The sequence below is a fragment of the Cyanistes caeruleus genome, chromosome 8, assembly GCF_971803275.1.
Source record: "Cyanistes caeruleus chromosome 8, bCyaCae1.hap1.1, whole genome shotgun sequence".
Classification (NCBI taxonomy): Eukaryota; Metazoa; Chordata; class Aves; order Passeriformes; family Paridae; genus Cyanistes; species Cyanistes caeruleus.
This window is the reverse complement of record NC_141708.1, coordinates 7,959,746-7,977,585: the sequence shown is the minus strand read 5'-3', so window position 1 is coordinate 7,977,585 and position 17,840 is coordinate 7,959,746. Positions and strand designations below refer to the sequence as shown.

Sequence of the window (17,840 nt, the reverse complement as noted above, 5' to 3'; positions counted from 1 at the left end):
AGCTTTTAGGGCTTTAAGGTCACTGTGACCCCACACAGGCTCACCAACAACTACATTCAGCTCTGACAGCGCTGCTCAGAGGAACAAGACATAAGTAAGTGTGGAGCACAAATACTTGTGTGGGAGAAAACCAAAAACCACCCAAAACTGTCACATGCACATTTCACTGGTGACTGCACAGCTCTGGGGCACTTGTGACCATCTTCCAACCAGACAGGTGAGGTTGCTGAACTACAAAAACACCTGCAGGCCCAGCACTGGCTACACCTAGAGCCCCAGGCACCAAGCACAACGTGCCCCAGATGAGGTAAACAACCCACATGGACTGAAAAATGTCCAGGAGAAAAAGCACGTAGCCACCGTGCTGCCCAGCACATTCCAGACCCCTGCCATGGTGAAGCCAGAGCCACCCTGCCCAGTGTGCCCCCAGCTGTCTGTGACCTCAGGCTTGGGGAGGAGGGCTCCTGACCCCTGGAAGCAGCCAGGCTTGTCTGCCTTTTCCTGGCATCTCCACTCAGAATTCGCTTACCCAACTTCACAAACAGTTCATATCTTAGCAAGAGAGATGCACCCCTGTGCATGTGAATTCCCAACAGGGACCACAAACCTGGCTGTGGTTGGGTAATATGAATGCACATCCCACCCCTCTGCCTAGGTAAACACTGCAAGATTAAGATGGCTCAGCTGCTTTGCTAACTGAGATCAGTTAGTCAGAGTATTCTCCTCTTCTTCATCACATTTCAGCAGCTACCAAGATCAGCAATCCTTTAGCAGATGTGGAACTGTACACTACAATCCCAGCTCTCTGCCTCATGCTGCATTCCCCAGAGCCATGGAGAAGTCTGAAAAGCATGACAATAAAAAGAGCAGACGTTCCCACCACTCAAGACTACGTGGCACATTTTTAGAGACTGCAGTAGAACACAAAAGATCCTTGAAGATGCTGGATTTATACAAAGGAGACAGGACGTGCTCCCCAGCCAAGCAGCCTGGATGAAGCTGGTGATGGGATGGATGGAGCAGACGGCCTCCAGCTGTCACAAGCCACTGCACAAGTCTGGGCTGGCCACATCTCCACTTTTAAAGTAAGCCCCAACTCTCTGAGACTTGTGATATTTTGCTACCACAAGTGTTGGCCCCCTAACTGCTGCAACCACGTACCTGTTACCAGCAGGCACCAAAAAGTCTCTCTGCATTCTACTGATTTCAGCTCATTCACAGCAGGACCATCAGAAGTCAGAGCTGCTTGGCACAGGGACTGTCTGAACAAATACACAAGTTCCTTCCAGAGATGACAAACTGACAGTGCTACTGGAAGGCTCTGGGGCTGCAGCTGGCTTGGTCGCATTCCTCAGCAGAAGAAAGCCCCAAATTTCACACACACTTGTGGAGGACTTTCAGCAAAAGCCACTTGTGACATCATGTAACCTTGTGCAACTCAGGTTCTCTGAGCCAGCTCTTTCTTCTCAGCCTTAATAGTTGTCATATTTTGCAGTGACAAATAGCAATGATGAGATCTGCAGAGTGACTTCGGATCAGAGTTCTCTTTGCAGATACCTTATCTCACAGGAGCTGCACACACACTTCCCCTCACCACCTGTCTGGGCTGGCTGCCTCAGAACATGGGCTGCAGGACAGAGATCCCCTCCTTGCAGCAGACCAAGACCTGCTCCCCATCTCACTCAGTCCAAGAGGGAAGGGCTCGAGCCACAACTTGAGCACGAACTGTAAGAATCTCTTGGCTCAGACCCACCTCTTTCAAAGCAATGCTGCCAAAGTGTTATGCAAACTTCTTCAAAAAGCATCCCAACTGCTTAGCAGCCCACCTCTATGCCCCAAACACAGTGCCAGCTCTGGAAAGCCTCATTAATTATTAGCAAGATTGGGAATCTAAAGATATTTTTAAAAAGATTCAGTCTCCTACAACACAAAGTAAAAAACCCATGTGCATCACACCAGTGCTGGGGGTAGCTACTGCTCCTGATTATCTCTGGAGGAGATTCCTACTCTCAGAAATAAGAAGCCCACAGGCTAAACTGCCAGCTAAGACTTGTGAATCCCTATTTCCCAGGCATTATTTTCTAAGCTTTGTACTACATTTTTATCCTAAGCAGATCCTAAGTGTAAAAAAGAAAAAAATGAAATAAATACATGAGAAAATCTTTATGCAACACAGAGCACAGTCCACCCAAGGAGGGGAAATACTTTTATTAAATTGCAAGAGGCCAAGTCTGTATGTTATGTGGGAGTTTCAGTCTGATCCCATAATTCTGAGATATTTACTTCCAGACAGAGCTGTTTACAACCAAAGACAACGTTGCCATGCTCCAAACCATCCTCAGGCTTGCTTTCTATGGAATTTTGCCCACGGAGAAAGCGATAGGTCAGTGCAGGGGCGGAGGGGAAATATATTTTAATAAATCCTGGCCCTTGTCCTTTGAACTTCAGACCAACCCAGCACATTTCCCAGGCCTCCCCACCACAGCACCCCGACACACCACAGCTCCTCTGGATGGGGACACAGTCCCTCCCTGCAGCACAAACAGCCCTGATCTCAGCTCCTCAAGCAAGGGCTGCTCTCCCAGCCCCAAGCCAAACCACTCTGGGGGGCTGCAGCCCTGGCTGTTCCCAAACCCAGAGCGAGGAGCCACGTTTGGAGCGAAGGCTCAGCCCTGCAGACGGGGCGCAGGCAGGCACAGTGCCAGCACCGCTCCACTGGGCTTCACCAGGGCCTCAGCTCCTCTGGCCACCCTCAGCAACTCCTGTTTGCTTTGGAGGCTTTCCCCTTCTAAAGCTCTGCTCCCTGGATTCAAGTAAACTTAGTAATTTTATTTTTTAAAAAGAATAAGAATGTCAAGTACCAGGAGACTGGTGGCTTCCTACTGAACACTTCTGAACAGATTTTCTGTTTGTGAACTTCTACAGTCATTCCTCCAGTTCACACAAGGTTCTTAGCCATGCACTGCAGCACACAGCAAGAAGTTCCTGAATTTAACCCCTCTTCTTCACAAGGCAGCATAGCTCTTACAATGGAAATGCCCTCTCTCAGCTACTGCAGAGGAGTTTGCCAGTTCACTGACACTTCTTCCAATCCACCACCAAACCAGCAGCTCCAGCCCAGAAAGTGTCTGTATGAACACCTGCACCAGCAGTTCCTTGGAACAAAGCTCCAACAGACATCTCTGACCCACAGAGCTGAGCTGACAAGCTGCAGCACAGACTGGACCAGTCTGTCTTGTCTGTTGACCCAAAAGAAAAGTACAAATGACTCAACTTCCAAGATGAAGTAAACAATAATATGCAGGTCATCAAACTGGCTGTGTGACTGTAGGATCCAAATTCATTTGTTGGGTCTGGATCTGTGGTTCAGCCAGACAGCTTCAAAGAGAACACCTATGCCCTGGGTGCACATGCTCTGCATCCCCTTTGATGATGGGTGCACCTCTTATTTTTGGTTCCCAAAGACGTCCCCTACAGCTCTGGGCTCTCTGGTTGCTATTGCCTGAAGATTCACTTCCCTGCCTTCCAGAGGGTACAGCAAATTAGAGTTTACAAAGACTTCTCAAAAGAACAGCATCTCTAATTTCCCTTGATCTAGGGAGGATGGTTCCAAGGACAGCACTGGCCATTGGTGAAGGACCTAGGGATTCAGGTCCTGAATTTGCCATGAAATTTTAAGGGATTCAATCAAGTCACTACATCCTTCCTATGTACTGTATGTTGAGATGGAAACATTGAGGAACAAGTACACAGCTGAGCAGGTGTCCAGAATTCAGATTTTAAAGCCTGTGCTGCTTTGGTGCACAGCCTGGGTGACATGAGCTGCCCAGTTCCCTGCTTGCCTCCAGCCCACCCTTGCTGCTGGGAGTTGAAAGAGCCAGCCATGCTCCAGCACAAGGCACTACAAGCATTTTTGCATAGACACTCCCTGTGCTCCTGGCTGTGGGCGTTCAATGAAAGCGATCAGTGAGAACCCAGGAACAATAAACTCATTCAGGCAGTGTCTCCAGTCCCCAGCCAGGCACACAGAGCCAGCTTCGAGGAGACGTGAAGGTGTGGGGAGGAAGGGGAATGAGACATGCTTACACACAAAGGTAAAGGAAGGGCTCCTGACCTGTCTGGAGCATTCCAAAAGCAGATGCCCAAAGGCTCAGACCTTGTGAGCTAGCTTTTAGCCTCTCTTTTTTTCCTTCTTCTTTTAGGAAGAAAGGTTCTCTCTTGGCAATTTTGGTAGTGACACAGCTGGGGCACAGACCCCAGAGCAGCAGGGCTGCAGGGGTACTGCTCCCCTGCCCTGCACGGATCCTGCCCCTTACTCTCAAGACATGGAGCCAGCCCCAGCGATCGTTCTGGGGGTAGCAAAAGGAACACCCCAAAGCTGGCAGTTACACACACCTCCCAAGGACCATCACTACTCATGAAGTGGGGCTGAAGCCAGCGTCCATACAGCCCATCTGCAGTGAGCCTGTCCTGCTGTGGATAGCACTGGAGAGCCTTGTGTGCACGTAATACAACTCAGAGCATCCTCATGTGCCCTGCTAAAACAAGAAATGCAGCTGTGCTAGAAGATACAGAAGTACTATACTGGCACAGGTGGGATGGCTTGGAAGGGCGGGCATGGCAGATGTTTGAGACAGGCTGTGGTTTCAGTTGCAGAAAAAAGGCTTCATGTCCTCAAGCCCTGCAGAGTAAATAACTCTGCACTCCTGCTGCCTATTCCCCAACAGAGTCCTCTCCATTCTCCAATACCAACCAGGGGCCCTCTCGTGTAAGTGAGAGTTACTGTGTAAGTTACAAGGTTGTGCATGACACTAATTTTCATCTGCATTTAAAAGAAGGCTCAGCCCAACAGTTGAAAGTTGTACTGGATTTGGCACAGAGCAGTACATTGCCCTGCTTTCTCCAGTTGCCACACTAAGACAATGAGTTAAACACAACAGCTGTGTGGACAATCAGCTGAGGAGAAACCACATATGTCTGCAGAGAACCCAGATCTTGTTAATATGAATCAATCTATTTCCAACTCTACTTAATAGCAGTTTATAAAGCACCTCAGATTGTTGCCAGGGCTTATGTCTTCCACTCACGTTAGACTTTTCAGTCTAACCCCAAGCACATCCCTTTGTATGTGCAAGATCATGTGGAAAAGAACACGTGCCCTAGTCCTAAACAGACCCACCCCCTTTCCCCTCCCAGTTAAAACACCTTAACTTCGCAAGCAAACACTTCTTTCTACCAAGTCACCATTTTACTCCTTATCAACACTAACCTGTTGGCTTCTGTTAAGAAGACAACCTCTCCTGCATGGGCAAACAGTGTTCATCTCCATGGGGAGAGCACTGCAAACACTTCCAAGGACCCTCTGACAAGGAATGTGAGCTTAAATCTTTTCTCAACAGAGATAGTAAAACATAAATGCCAAACACTGCTCTTTGAAGAGCTGGGCTGGAAGTTGCTCTAATTTCCATTACAGACCCAACACATTTAAAATGCAGTGATAATCTTACAAAACTCTCCAGGCTTACACCACTTGACATTTTAGACCATGAGCATAGGGCTGCATCACCCATGACTGCGGTGCCAAGGGTGTCAGTCTGAGAGGACTTGAGAGAGATGGCATGTAAATGAAGGTGTCACCAACACATCCCTCACCAGTAACTGCACCCAGCACCTCTTCCCCTCCCAGGGCCTGCAGATGGCTGGTCACAGAGCAGCCAGCCATGTCTGATAAGCGTGGTAAAGAGCAGGCAAGAAGCCATAATGCCCCTAGAAGAGGGAGCACAAATCGGGACAGTTGCCATATTCAAAGGCAAAACACATGGGAAGGGGGAGAGAGCCCTCACAGGAAATAGAGGAGGAGCAAGAGCAAGAGACCAGCAGCTCTGTCCTCATCACCATGCAGCTGTGGGTACAGTGACCACTCTTGGTCACCCCTGCTCTCTGCAGATCTCACTCTTGTCCCTTTGGGCTGCTGGGTCTGTTGCTCTTTATGCCTCACACACACTCCCCAATCATAGGGAGAAGATGCTTTTTTAAACAGCATCTTCACCAACAGCAGACATTGTTTAGGGCAGCCTAGCAGAGAAAAAACAAATCTTGTGCACATCAAGATTATCCTTCAGAGCTTCAATAGTCTAAGAGGAGTCAAGAGGCTGTGTCCTCCTATGCAGCTGGCCTTGCAACCTCCTTTGCAGTGACTGGGAAAGGAAACCCATTCCCAGGAGAGTTTCACAATCTCTCCTTCACTTCCCACCACACAAGTCCAACAGCCTGAGTCCTTCCCACTCCATGGGTGCCACCCTGCCAGCCACCAGCCCCAGCCTCCCACCCCACCTGGCTCTGCACGCTCCACCCAACCAGATTCCTGTGGCTGCTTCACCTGCCATTGGGAGGTGACACTTGCACATCCCAGCTTAGAGTCGGAATTATTGCACATCCCTGCCTGTGTTTAAAATAAAGATGCTGCTGTCTGCTGATGCTTCCAAACTTAATTTTGTAAGTAGTAGGACAGATCTTGCAGTCAAATTTGTTTTCACAAAACACCAGTTCATTGCTCAACAGCCCTCTTTGAGTCCATCCACCTCTGTCATTCCAGGATTTCCCTGTCTAAGCACTCTGCCTGACTAGTGGCAAGGATGAAGACTTCCCATAGCAAGGCATCAACAAGTTATCCCCACCAGAACAGGCACAAATCCCCCATGCTTATTAATAACAACCCACTTGTCTGCCTTCTCAACCTGCTCCTAAGGCTCCCAATTCCCACATGTTATCCTCCAGCCCAGCCTTTCCCCCAGAGCTCCAGGTGAGTCCAGTCAGCCCCACACTGGGCACACCTCCCACACACTGGCCCAGCTGTGCCATCATCTGTGGCCGCCCCGCAGGCTGGCGGTGCCTCATTACCACCCCCGCTCCCACACTCAGCACCAACACAAAAAAGCACTGGCAGGGCTCTGCGATCAGTTGTGCTCGCTATTTATTCATCACACATGTGCAGAACATCCCCGCTGCTCTGAGGGAGCAGTGTGCATATTTAAAAAGACAATATACAAAACATAGCTGAATCTTAATGAATCTACTGCTTTGCTACTGGAACTGAATGGAATTGTGCAGACCCTGCCAAGATGGAAAAAAAAAAAACCAAAAACCAAACCAACTACACAATATTTGATTTGTAATATAATCCTTAAGATCGCTTTTGCAGTGTGTTATTATTGTGCTTATCAGGCCTGTAAAGCACCAGTTGTAAGGAGGAAAAGGATCAAAATGCAACAGGCAGCACAGTGCTAGCCCTGTCAGAATGCTAAAGTACTGCACAGTGAAAAAAACCACATAGTCCTGGCAAAAGTTAACTTCACACAGTATGATACCTCAACATATGGAGCCCCCACAAAAGCAGGATTAGGAAGTGAGCTATTAGCTCAAATGCATCTACTGAGGTCTAAGCAAACCCTTCTGGTTTGACAGTAATAAGTACAAATAGGATCTGGAAGAAATACATTTCTTTAGTACCAAGTTCCCCATTTAAATGTCCGAGTTCAACGAGGAGGACAGCAATTACAAGGAGAGTCACATTTCCTCTCAACAGGTAAAATTTACCGCAGATTTACTCCATGCTGCATGCTCCCTCCTGCGGGGGAGGTTTCTACACATCAGCAGGAGCAGAAATGACAGAGCACCCGCACACATCCGAGTGCTCCGGGCACCTCATCCCACCTCCTCCACCCTCAGCTGGCAAGGAGAGCTCATGTTTGAAAAGTATCCACATAGTGCTCGCAGCAGCACGGACCTGCGATGTGCCAATCTGGGTGTTCGTGACCCATCAGCATCACACAGGAAGCGCCAGAGCCATTGATTGAGGGGAAATAAATGGGCTGTGGGTGACAGCCAGCCCGGATGAGACCTGCCAGGGAGAAAGCCGGGAGCTGCTCACCTACCCTCCCTAACCACCAGAACTATTTGCGTTTAGAGAACAGGACACTCGATGCCTGTTCAGCCTGGGAGGGTGGGAAGTCCACGCAGAGGGGCAGTTTAGGAGGAAAGACGGAGCGGGCAATGTCAGACAACCGAGCGGCTGCAGAAAACGCAACAAGGCGCTGCTTTTAAGCGGCAAGAGACGGTCCTGATCTGCGGACCGGGTAAAACGCGAAATTTTCTCACATCTCCCTCCTTCCCTTCCTAGCGGGGCAGGCAGGCAGGGACTGACATCCCCGGGTGGGACCTGCCCCTCGCTGCCCCGCACTTTCCCCACCGCTCCCCTCACCCGGCCCCACTCGCGGGCACCGCTTCCCCTTCATCCCCCGAGCTGACTCCGGCCCCACTTGCGGGGACCCGGATCCCTGGCCCCAGTCGCGGAGCTCAGCTCCCCAGAAGCCATTTCCCGTCCCCACTGTCCGTCCGCGGAGCGGGACCCCGCGGGACGGCCCCTCCCGGGCCCAGGCACTCGCAGGGACCCCCTTCCCCACAGCTGATCCCGGTCCCTCTCTCGGGAAACATCGCCTCGGGAGCTGGCCCCGCATCCACCGCCGGGCTCCCACACGGGGGACAGCGCTCCCCGGGGCCATGTCAGCGGCTCTGTCACCCCCCAAGGACCGCTGTCCCCGGCGGTCCCCGAGCGCGGCAGCCGCGGGACAGGGACACGCGTGACCCCCTCTCCCCTCACCTTTGTACTTCTCCATGGCGATAAGCGCGGCCGCAGCCCAGCACTCCCGAGGGTCCGGCACACGACGCTGCCCGCGCTGGGCTCCGCTCCGCAGCCTCCAATTCCAGCAGCGCCGGCTGCCCCGGCCGGCCCGCCCCGCCTGCCCGCCCCGCCCCGGAGCCGCGGAGCCGGCCGGGATCGGGCTGTGGGCTGCGAGCGGCACCTGCCTCTGCTCCGGGAGCGGGGAGCGCCCGGCGGGGCCTCCCCGCGGGCCGGGCCCCTCAGCGGCCGGGCCCCTCAGCGAGCTGGGCCCCTCAGCGAGCTGGGCCCCTCGGCGAAGCGCCGGGCTGGGGTGGGAGAGGAGGACAGGGGCGCTGGAATGAGGGGGCGGCTCCGGGGGATCCTCGGGGGTGCCCCGTGTTTGGGATGGTGTACTCTGGCTGCAGTAGTGCAGTTTTGGGCCCGTTCGGAGAAAGGCCCTGGTTGTCCCGGTATAACCATGTGTGTTCCCGGTGCCATTGAGCCCAGGCTGGAGCCTGCCGGACCCACCCCCTGCTCTGGGCTGGCAGGCTGGAAAGTTGGGCTCTGCTTCCACCCCTGGAGTAGCTGTATCCCGGAGCCACTGAATTTGCACTCGTCTTTCCAGTGATTTCATTAAGGCTTCCTCACAGGACCTGGCTCCTGGACAGAGCCAATCTCACAGGAGTGTGTCCCTCTCCTTGGGTTGCAGTGACATTTTTGCCTGATTTCTGCCGTGGCAGCCAGAACTGTCGTCTCCAAAGTGCTCAAATGGAGAAGTGGGCATCCAGTCTGACCTCAATACGAGGCACAGGTGACAATCTGTCCTCAGGCTAAAGTTTTGGAGACACTGAAGGAATTCAATGTGTATATCAATAATGAGAAGACTGAAAGTAACAAACAGCAAAGTCTACGAGGGTTATAGGGGAAATTTCCTCTTCAAAAATAACATTGGTGTGAGGACAAGGGAGCCATACCTGCCTATTACAGGGCCTTCATAGCAAGAGGTGAGGCTAAGTGGGTGTGCAGTTCCACTGTTCCTGTGGGAAAATATGCAACCATTACCTAGAAAATGAACTGCTCTCCTTGGTACCTGTTAGATAAAGCCAACAGAAGGCTCACAGAATCTGTATTTCTCAGTTTTTGGACCTGTCAGCCCACAAACCATCCATAGTCCAAGGTAGGCAATATCACTGCTGTTTGTGTAGAAAAAACCCCAAACCTCCAGCATATGGCCCTCCTTACATTTTCTGAAAATAGCCGTAAGCAGGTTCTCTTGGCTCACATGGAAAGCAAGCAGCCAGGCTGGATGGAAGAGCACTGTCCTGACACTCCGTGGGTCCCTGTGTGCCCCTCCTGTCCCCACCCTCCCAGGCTTGGCGGGGGTGACCCCTCTCAGAGGATCTCTGTGGAAGCAGAAAGTGACCTGTGTGAAGTTTCCATACAAGAACAAGGTTGGATAAAGAGCTATTGCTACTCAAGGAAACTGAGGCTGGAGAATCTCTCACCTCTTGCCAGTGCATACCCACCACACAAAGAGACAGGCAAACCAAGTGCCTGAACCATCAAATCCAGCAAGCAGATAACAGTCTGCAATAACTGGAGGAAAATAAATAAATATGCCTGCCATGTAGGAATACCTCTTTCAGAGCTTTTCCCAGCATCTTCTTGGCTATAGCTTTCAAAATCTAGCAGGGTAAGCTTTGGTCTTACAAACCTTTGAGGTGTGCCTCTATCTTGAAGCAGATGAGCAGGCATTCTGAACTGAGCAAGGCTAATTAAGGATAATACCAGTTACACAAACTAATTAAAGATGATTTGAAAGATCAAAACATCAGATACCTGTGATTCCTGTCTTGAGGACCTAGAGCCTTCGTATTCCCTGCTTGTCCCTTCCTTCCCCTCCCATGATAAGGATGCTCTGGAATTCCAGGACTGGTGGTTAGGCCCATGGCAATTGCTGGACAAGTGACAATGGGACAAATAATAATGCCAGAGGAATACAAGTTCTTCCTGTTTGCCCCCTTCCTCATGCAGTAGGAAGCACCTAAAGTACTTTGGAGTATTCTTTTTCAAACAGGCTGTTGTGTTCTGGGGTTTAATAAAACTGGGGAATACTCAGACCCTGCTTAGAATGAGGAATAAATGTTCCCAGTGTTGGTGCTGAAATCTAGATGTTTAGCACTGTGCTCAAGCAGAGCAAACATTTGCAAACTGGTTTTCCTGGTGGAGCTTCTTGAAGCCAATAAAAGAACACCCATCTACCTGTACACCCATGTATTGCTTACCTTTTTCCTTCTTATTATTAGTGATGCTTATTAACAATGATGATTATTATCACTAATGATGACTCAGGTGTGAAAAGCCTGGAGGGCCAAGCTCATCTTGTTTAATTCCTTTTTTTATGCAGCTGACATCCTATCCTTCACTGCACAGGTTCATACTATAGTTGACATGTTTTAATCCTTTTTTCCCTGCATATTCATGCTGTATTGAAACAACTGCTAGTGAAAGTGGCACTTTTGGCTAAAGTTTTCCTGTACCATGCTGTGGCTTTCAACTGATGTAATTCTGCTTCTCTGGACTTATTGCCTTTAAGCTCTTTTGCTTCCTGTGAAACAGAACAGGAGTCAAGAATAAATTTAGAAGCCTAAACAAACTCTCTGAGCAATTACAATGATTTGCTCAATACTTTGTGTAGTAGCATGGTCCTGATCCTGTCTTTTCTCCCCTGGCAATGCCAAACACTTTTCTTTTTTTTTTCTGTAATTACTAAGCAGTTGTACATTGTTTCATTAATGTTGTTGATTAATATTGATTGTTACACCTACGTTTTGCATCAGCAAAGTCTTTATTATCTGTATTTTTCTAAATCTTTGCTATGACTTTCTTCTCTTAGCTTGCATTTATTTTGCTTTTTCCCTGTTTTAAGCGTGACTCAAAGTGATGAAAGTTATTGACCTCTCTGTGGTGAAAGCCAGCGGGAACCCTGCTGTGAGAAATTGTGTGCAGGTGCCCAGAGAAGTTGTGCTTGATGGAGACTGTCAGGAAGAACCACACCTGACCTGGATAGTGCAGAGCTGCTCTCTGGGGTATTTGCTCCCAGATATTGCTTGTTCCAGTTGCAGCAGTCCCTACTTCTTCCTTTCTTCAGGGAAGATATTTCACCTGGCAGAACAAAAAGTGGAAATTTCCTCCACGCTTGAATGTTGTTTCGTGAGGCTTTTCTTTCTCTCTTCCCCATGCACTTATCAATGATGTAAAAACCGAGTTCAGGAGTTATTCAACAAGACCAAGTTCAGTCAGAGGTAGAGTTAACTGGGTTTTGTTAAGCTCCTGAAAGGTGGAAAGTTGTGTCAAATTCTCCACTTGTACAGGCACCTGGAGGACTGAGATGGCTTGGCAGACTGGGGTTAGCAGGGAGATCTCGTGGTGTTGCACTTGTGTCCTCTTTCCTTCCAAATATCATCTGGGATACCTACTTAGATATAGGTGTATCAGTGGACAGTTGTGGTCAAGCAGATCATCAGTCAAATCTCAGATTTGAGCAGAGGTGGGTTTTGTGGCAGACCTGAGCTGAGATTAAAGCTGAGGTGTGTCCTACAAAATCCCAAGGAACAAGGAAGCCAAAGACTGCTTCACTCTGGAGTCCCTGGCTGCAGTACTGGTAATAATCTTAGGTGGGAGTATTCCTTTTGTCCATTTGTAGATTCCTCTGAACAGCAACACACAGGTCCCTGTGGACCTAGGGACAGCTGAGTCAGCAAAACAACACTGGTGTCTCTGACAAGGGAGAAGTCTGTCCTTCCCCTGCTTCTGGCCAAATTCTCTCCCTAGTGCCATTTTCATTGGCAACTGGCAAGTTTCAGCAACTTCCACACTGAAATAACAGAAAACTAAAATGGCACATTCATGTAACACCTGGGGAGGATGAGTTGGGTTGCAGAAGAGCCAGGCAGGACTGGGAGAGAACCAGGTAAATGGCAAGCTGGATGGAAGGAAGAGACCACTGAGCAGCTGGGAACACATAAAGCAGTCATCAGACACAGCTCAGCTGTCTCTTTGAAAGTCCCTCCCAGTCTTCCTTTTAGGTGGGAGTACTGGCAGGAGATCAGGATGTTTATGGAGCTCCCATCAATGTCTTTGAACCCTGATCAGCTGCATCCTGCGGGATTTCCAGATTTTCTGATTTAAGGGATGAAGGGAATGGTTGGTTTTGGGAATTTGAATGGAGTCCTCTGCTTATTCCATAAGGAGGTCTAAATAGCTGGACTCTGCTATACATGTGATCAAACACTCTGCATCCCATGCTGAAACTCTGAGCCACCCAAGCCCTGGGAACATGATTTTCTGTGAAAAATTGTGATTTGTGGATTGTGATTGGATTGTGATAAATGGCATTGCTATATGGCTGAGTGCAGAAAAATGTTAAAGATCCTGGGCTACCCACTCAGGAGCATGAGCAGCAATCTTTCCCCAGAAGTAACCCCTATGGGTGCCTTATAGCAGACCAGACCAGTTCCTTGGTTCCAGGAAGGCACTGGGAGCCTGCCAGGGTTCTGTCAGTGAAAAAAAGGGCTGGAAGAAACAGAGAGGCAGATGGGTCACTAGGACAGCGTGGTCATTCCAAGCAAAGCTGCTCACTAAAATAATCTGCTGGAGAGCATGAATCCTTCACCTCAGATGATTTGCAAGTATGCTGTCTATGGGGGCCTCTTTTGAGGTCTTTTTGCTTCCCTGTGAAGCATTTCATGATTCCAGCCATAAAAGAGGTGACCAAATTCTCCCCCAGCTGAAGCTGGCCTTAGACCACTGTGGCTCCACTGACTTCTGTCCAGCCATTTCTGACTTTCACCGATGAAAGGCAAGACAATTGACCCTAACACAAACAAAACCAGAGCTGTTTAGCTGTTCAGCTATACAAAAGCTTCATCACTGATACATTCCAGCAATGTTTTGGATTCTCTCAGACATTAACTGTTTCAAAAGAGCGTGGCTGGGAAGAGGGTGGCTGGAGAGAGGGGGGGATTTCCCATTAAGGACAGCAGGACCAGATGTCTTTTTGATGAGCTTCTCTTGGCTTCCCATTCTTTAACATTTCCTTTTCAGTTGTCAAGTCCAAGCTGCTTGTAGGCCAAATTACAGGGAGTCCTAATAGCTTGAATTGTTTTCTTTCCCTTGACAGATAGAATACCTTCTTGTGGCCAAAGTATGAGGCATGCTGACCAGACAGTGTGCTCAACAGCCACAGCATTTGTTTGTCCTGAAGCTATTTCTTCCTTGTACTTTTTTACCACCCCAGACCCTCTTCCCACTCCAGAGAAGCCCCTCAGCTTTCCTTTGACAATGTTCAATATCAGTTAAAGGAGTATAAACCACTCTCTGTTCCCCTTCCCTGCAAACTCCACATGGGGATGCTCACACCAGCAGACCTCTCCCGTTATCAGTGCACTGTATTGCAGCTTGGAACACTCCCAGGCACCACAGGACAGGCCCGTCAGCTTCCCAAGAGTTTCTGATACAAAGTTCTGATGCATACTTAGCCCTGTGTGGTGGTGCATCATCCCCCCCCAAACCCCTATGATCTCAGAAATGTTCTTTAGGTCTTGGCCTTGAGGAACAGCAGGGCTGAGCTCCTCTTGAACTTATCAGAAATATTGTTCCCAGGAATTAGTGCTGTCTAACGAGCTCCTGTTTTTTACAAACAGCCTTGGAAACTTATTTTTCTTGCCTGAATAACAGCCCAAGTGGAACAGTGTTTTTGTAATTGAACTTCCAAAGAAAGCCACTGACCTGAATTGCAGCCAGGGTGGAATACTATGTGACTGAAAGCTCTTGTGTCCCTATAAACAGCAGTCCAAAGGGAGGCCCCCTGAGCTCTCCTGGAGCACTGTGGCTGCCCCAGCACCTCCCTTGTCCTGGGGCCTCTCAGAGCCACAAAATCCCACATTTGCTGTTCTTGGAGGACCAGCACCTGACAAATCCTGGGCTGATACCCCCAAATCCTCAAAGTCTCACCTGTTCAGAAGATGCAAAGGCATCCAACATGAGTGCTTCCCTGAAATTGAGGGGAATTCTTCCCAGGGATACACCTTGCACAGACTCCTTTAGATCTGTGCAAGGAGCAAATGCAAGAGCAAATTGCATTGGGAAGAGCAAATGCACTGGGAAGGTTGCTCTCCTAGACTCTTAAGTACTTTAGATTTTTAAGTAAGCTAGGCCTGTGAGTTGTTGTGCTTATAGTAAATTCTATATGAATGCTTTTTAAATTGTTTAACTCAAGCTATAGATTAAGTGCTAAATTTAAATGCTTAATTCACTGTTGGTGAATTTTGGGGCTCAGTTTGGCAAGGGGGTCCACTGTGAACCTTGTGACTCAGGTGGAGGGTGCCCCTTATTCCTTTTTATCCTTACCCTTTCTTATCCTTATGCTTTCCCCAGCCCCTCCTCCCAGGCTCCACATGGATAATTTTGTAACTGAATTTTGTTTTACATTAATTGACTTTAGATTTCAGTCTGCTTTTTCTCTGTGTACTCTAATCACCTAAAACTACTAGAGTAGACCTTGCCAGTGAACTTTGTTGAATTTTCTCTTCTGTATTAAACCTGCTTTTGCTGATGCCTTTGCTGGTGATTCTTTAAGTGACCAAAACACTCATTCATGACAACATAGTCCTATTTTTGGGGGGATAGGATATGAAATCATGGCTTTCAGCTGAATTACGAACTTCATCCACTCTTACAGGTTTTACCAGTAAACCAGCATTGAGCAAAATCTCTCCCAATTTAGAAGAAAAAAATCTGTCTGGACTCTCAAGCAGTAGATGGAGGACTTGCCTGAACAGAGCTGAACTCTTGTTTCAGCACCAGGAAAACTTACCTGGCTGTGAAGAAAAACTAATTTTATCAAATTATGGGAAAACATTAATTTTTATGTCTTGCTACATTTTCACTGGGATTTTTTAAGCCTCCCCCATCATCACTGCAAAATGTGGTCTGATGTCAACTGTGAGCTTGCAGAAGGCTATTTATTCTGGCATTTTCCCAAAAAGTGTGTTTTTCAGTCTGCAGCTTTTCTTTAGGCATTAACCAGTTCTGTTCAGTAAAAGTCAAGGAGCAGATCTTCTGTGGTCAGCACTGCTGAGGTGGGCAAGGAGAAAGAATGAGAACCTGTAGCCGTACAGCACCAATAAACTGCAATTTGTTTCAGTGGAAGCTGAGCACTATGGAGGAGTCCAAGTTTCCTTTCCTGCTATAAGTAGTAGATGTTAGGGTATGCCAAACTACCTGCCAGAGTGGAATTAACTACCAGGTAATAAGTTTCACCCGTGTCAGTTGAGTCTTCCACTTTTTTTTATTTTTTGTTCCTATGAAAAGAGATTTAATCAAGAATCAAGAAATCTGCCTTGGTAAATACGAAGAAATGCAGTTTCTCTTTTCACACATAGAGCTGTGGAGCTGAATTTCTCCTGCCTTCCCAACCATCATTAAGTATTCTGTTTAAATAGGCCAGCTTCATGCCATCTATAATGAAGTTATAGTGTATTGCTCTGTTATGAATGATGAAGCTGTTGTGTCCTACGGGGAGAAAAATCGCTGTAATCCAACTTTCCTTTTGAAAAGGCCTAATGTATCCACATGAGATCTTCTGGCAGAGACAACTGAGAGAATATAAATAGAAGCTTAAAAGAGGAAGGAGGGGAAGGGGAAAATAACTCCAACAGGGCTGAGTAGCTGAAATTCACAAGTTTAATAGGAAGATGGATGACTGAAGAGCCTGTTCTGTGACACAATTAGGACTTTATGTAGGCCTTTTTCAATTATTTGTAGCTGACAAAATATCACACAAAGGCTGTTTCACACTGCAGGCCAGGTGCCCAGAAATGGTTTTTTGGAGGAGAGGAGTGACTGGGAGAGTGGCCCAGGACCATTAGGGCTGCCACCGGCTGCGCCAGGCAATGGCGTGTGTGTCACCTCGTGTACAAGTGGCAGGAGGGAAGAGTGTCCTGCAGTGCCTGAGGCCCCTGCACACTCAACCCAGCATCTCCCCATCCCCAGGGAGCAGAGAGCTGCAGCCACAACAGACTGTGTGGGGCAGGAGAAGACTCTACAGGTGCACATGGTCCAGCCTGGACGCACCTTTCTGGTCTCCCTGCAGACAGACACAGCAAGGGGACTTGTGGGTTCCTGCCACAGGATGAGGCTTCTTGCTGATAGGCAATTCTCAGAACTGAAGCTATTTCAAGAGATCTTTCCTGTTCTGTCCTCTACTTGCTTCTCACTGGTCACCCACCAAACACTTCTTGAAGTAACCTGCAAGTGTTTGCACAGTGGTCACGTCTTGAGAGGCATCAGTGCTACAGCTGTGGGAGGTGACAAAGCAGAGGACTGGTGGTGAACTGGTGACCCACAGCAGCTTCAGCATCTCACAAGAGACCTGCAGAACATCCTACCAAACTAAGACTTCAAGTGCCTTAAATTTGTTTTGGCTTACTTCATTCCACAGTGAGCTAATCTAATTAAAGGCATTTGGGGTGATGATTAGTAAATTTGGTTTATTTAAGTTTAGTTAATTTGGGGTGAACTTTCCTGGGTGTCCCCATGAGGAGAAGTCAAATCCTGACATCTGCAGGGGGATAAATTGTGCTTTGGTGAAACTTGACAATGAGTGGCAATGCCTTCCCTCATCCCTTCCCTTGTGTCAGCACTGGCAGTGGGTGGCTGCATGTCGAGGCTGACAGGCTTGCTGATATGATTTAATATTACTCGCTTTTTCTTCCCAGGGTCAATTTTTCAGCCAGCTTTACCCCCCAGGTGATCTGCCTACCTTGGTGGTACCTCCATTTTCACTCGAACTGGCCAGGCCCAGGAAAATTCTCTGAAGGGTCCTCTATTGGGATTGCTCCCAAGGGAGAAAGCTCACAAATGTAATTTTCAGGAAGCTGAACAATTAGTTAGTTACGGAAAACCCAAACTTTGAGTGCCAAGAGGTCAGAACAACATCAGAGCATTGAAGCATTATGCTCTGGGCTGCCTAAGCACCATGGCAAACCAGTTATCATACAATCATTTATATGATCCAATATTTACTGGCCTCAGAAGAAGCTTATTTTCAGTTACCTACTATTGTTTCACATAGCTAGGTGGCAGGAGAATTTTTTTATCTTTTTATTTTTGGAAAGGG

General features: G+C 48.4%; 1 protein-coding gene across 10 annotated transcripts in view; it reads right to left on the bottom strand.

The window, feature by feature from the left end:
- The window catches only part of AFAP1L2 (actin filament associated protein 1 like 2), a 62,612-nt gene extending 53,699 nt beyond the window's left edge, over window positions 1–8,913 (bottom strand). The window contains exon 1 of one of the 10 annotated variants that reach the window (XM_086899203.1): window positions 8,660–8,913. In XM_086899203.1, the coding sequence (XP_086755329.1) occupies window positions 8,660–8,675 (16 nt within the window). In that variant the 5' untranslated portion in view covers window positions 8,676–8,913. The remainder of the gene's footprint in view (window positions 1–8,659) is intronic. The other 9 variants (XM_086899202.1, XM_086899207.1, XM_086899206.1 and 6 more) reach the window with 9 other exon arrangements.
- Between the last annotated feature and the right edge of the window lie 8,927 nt (window positions 8,914–17,840).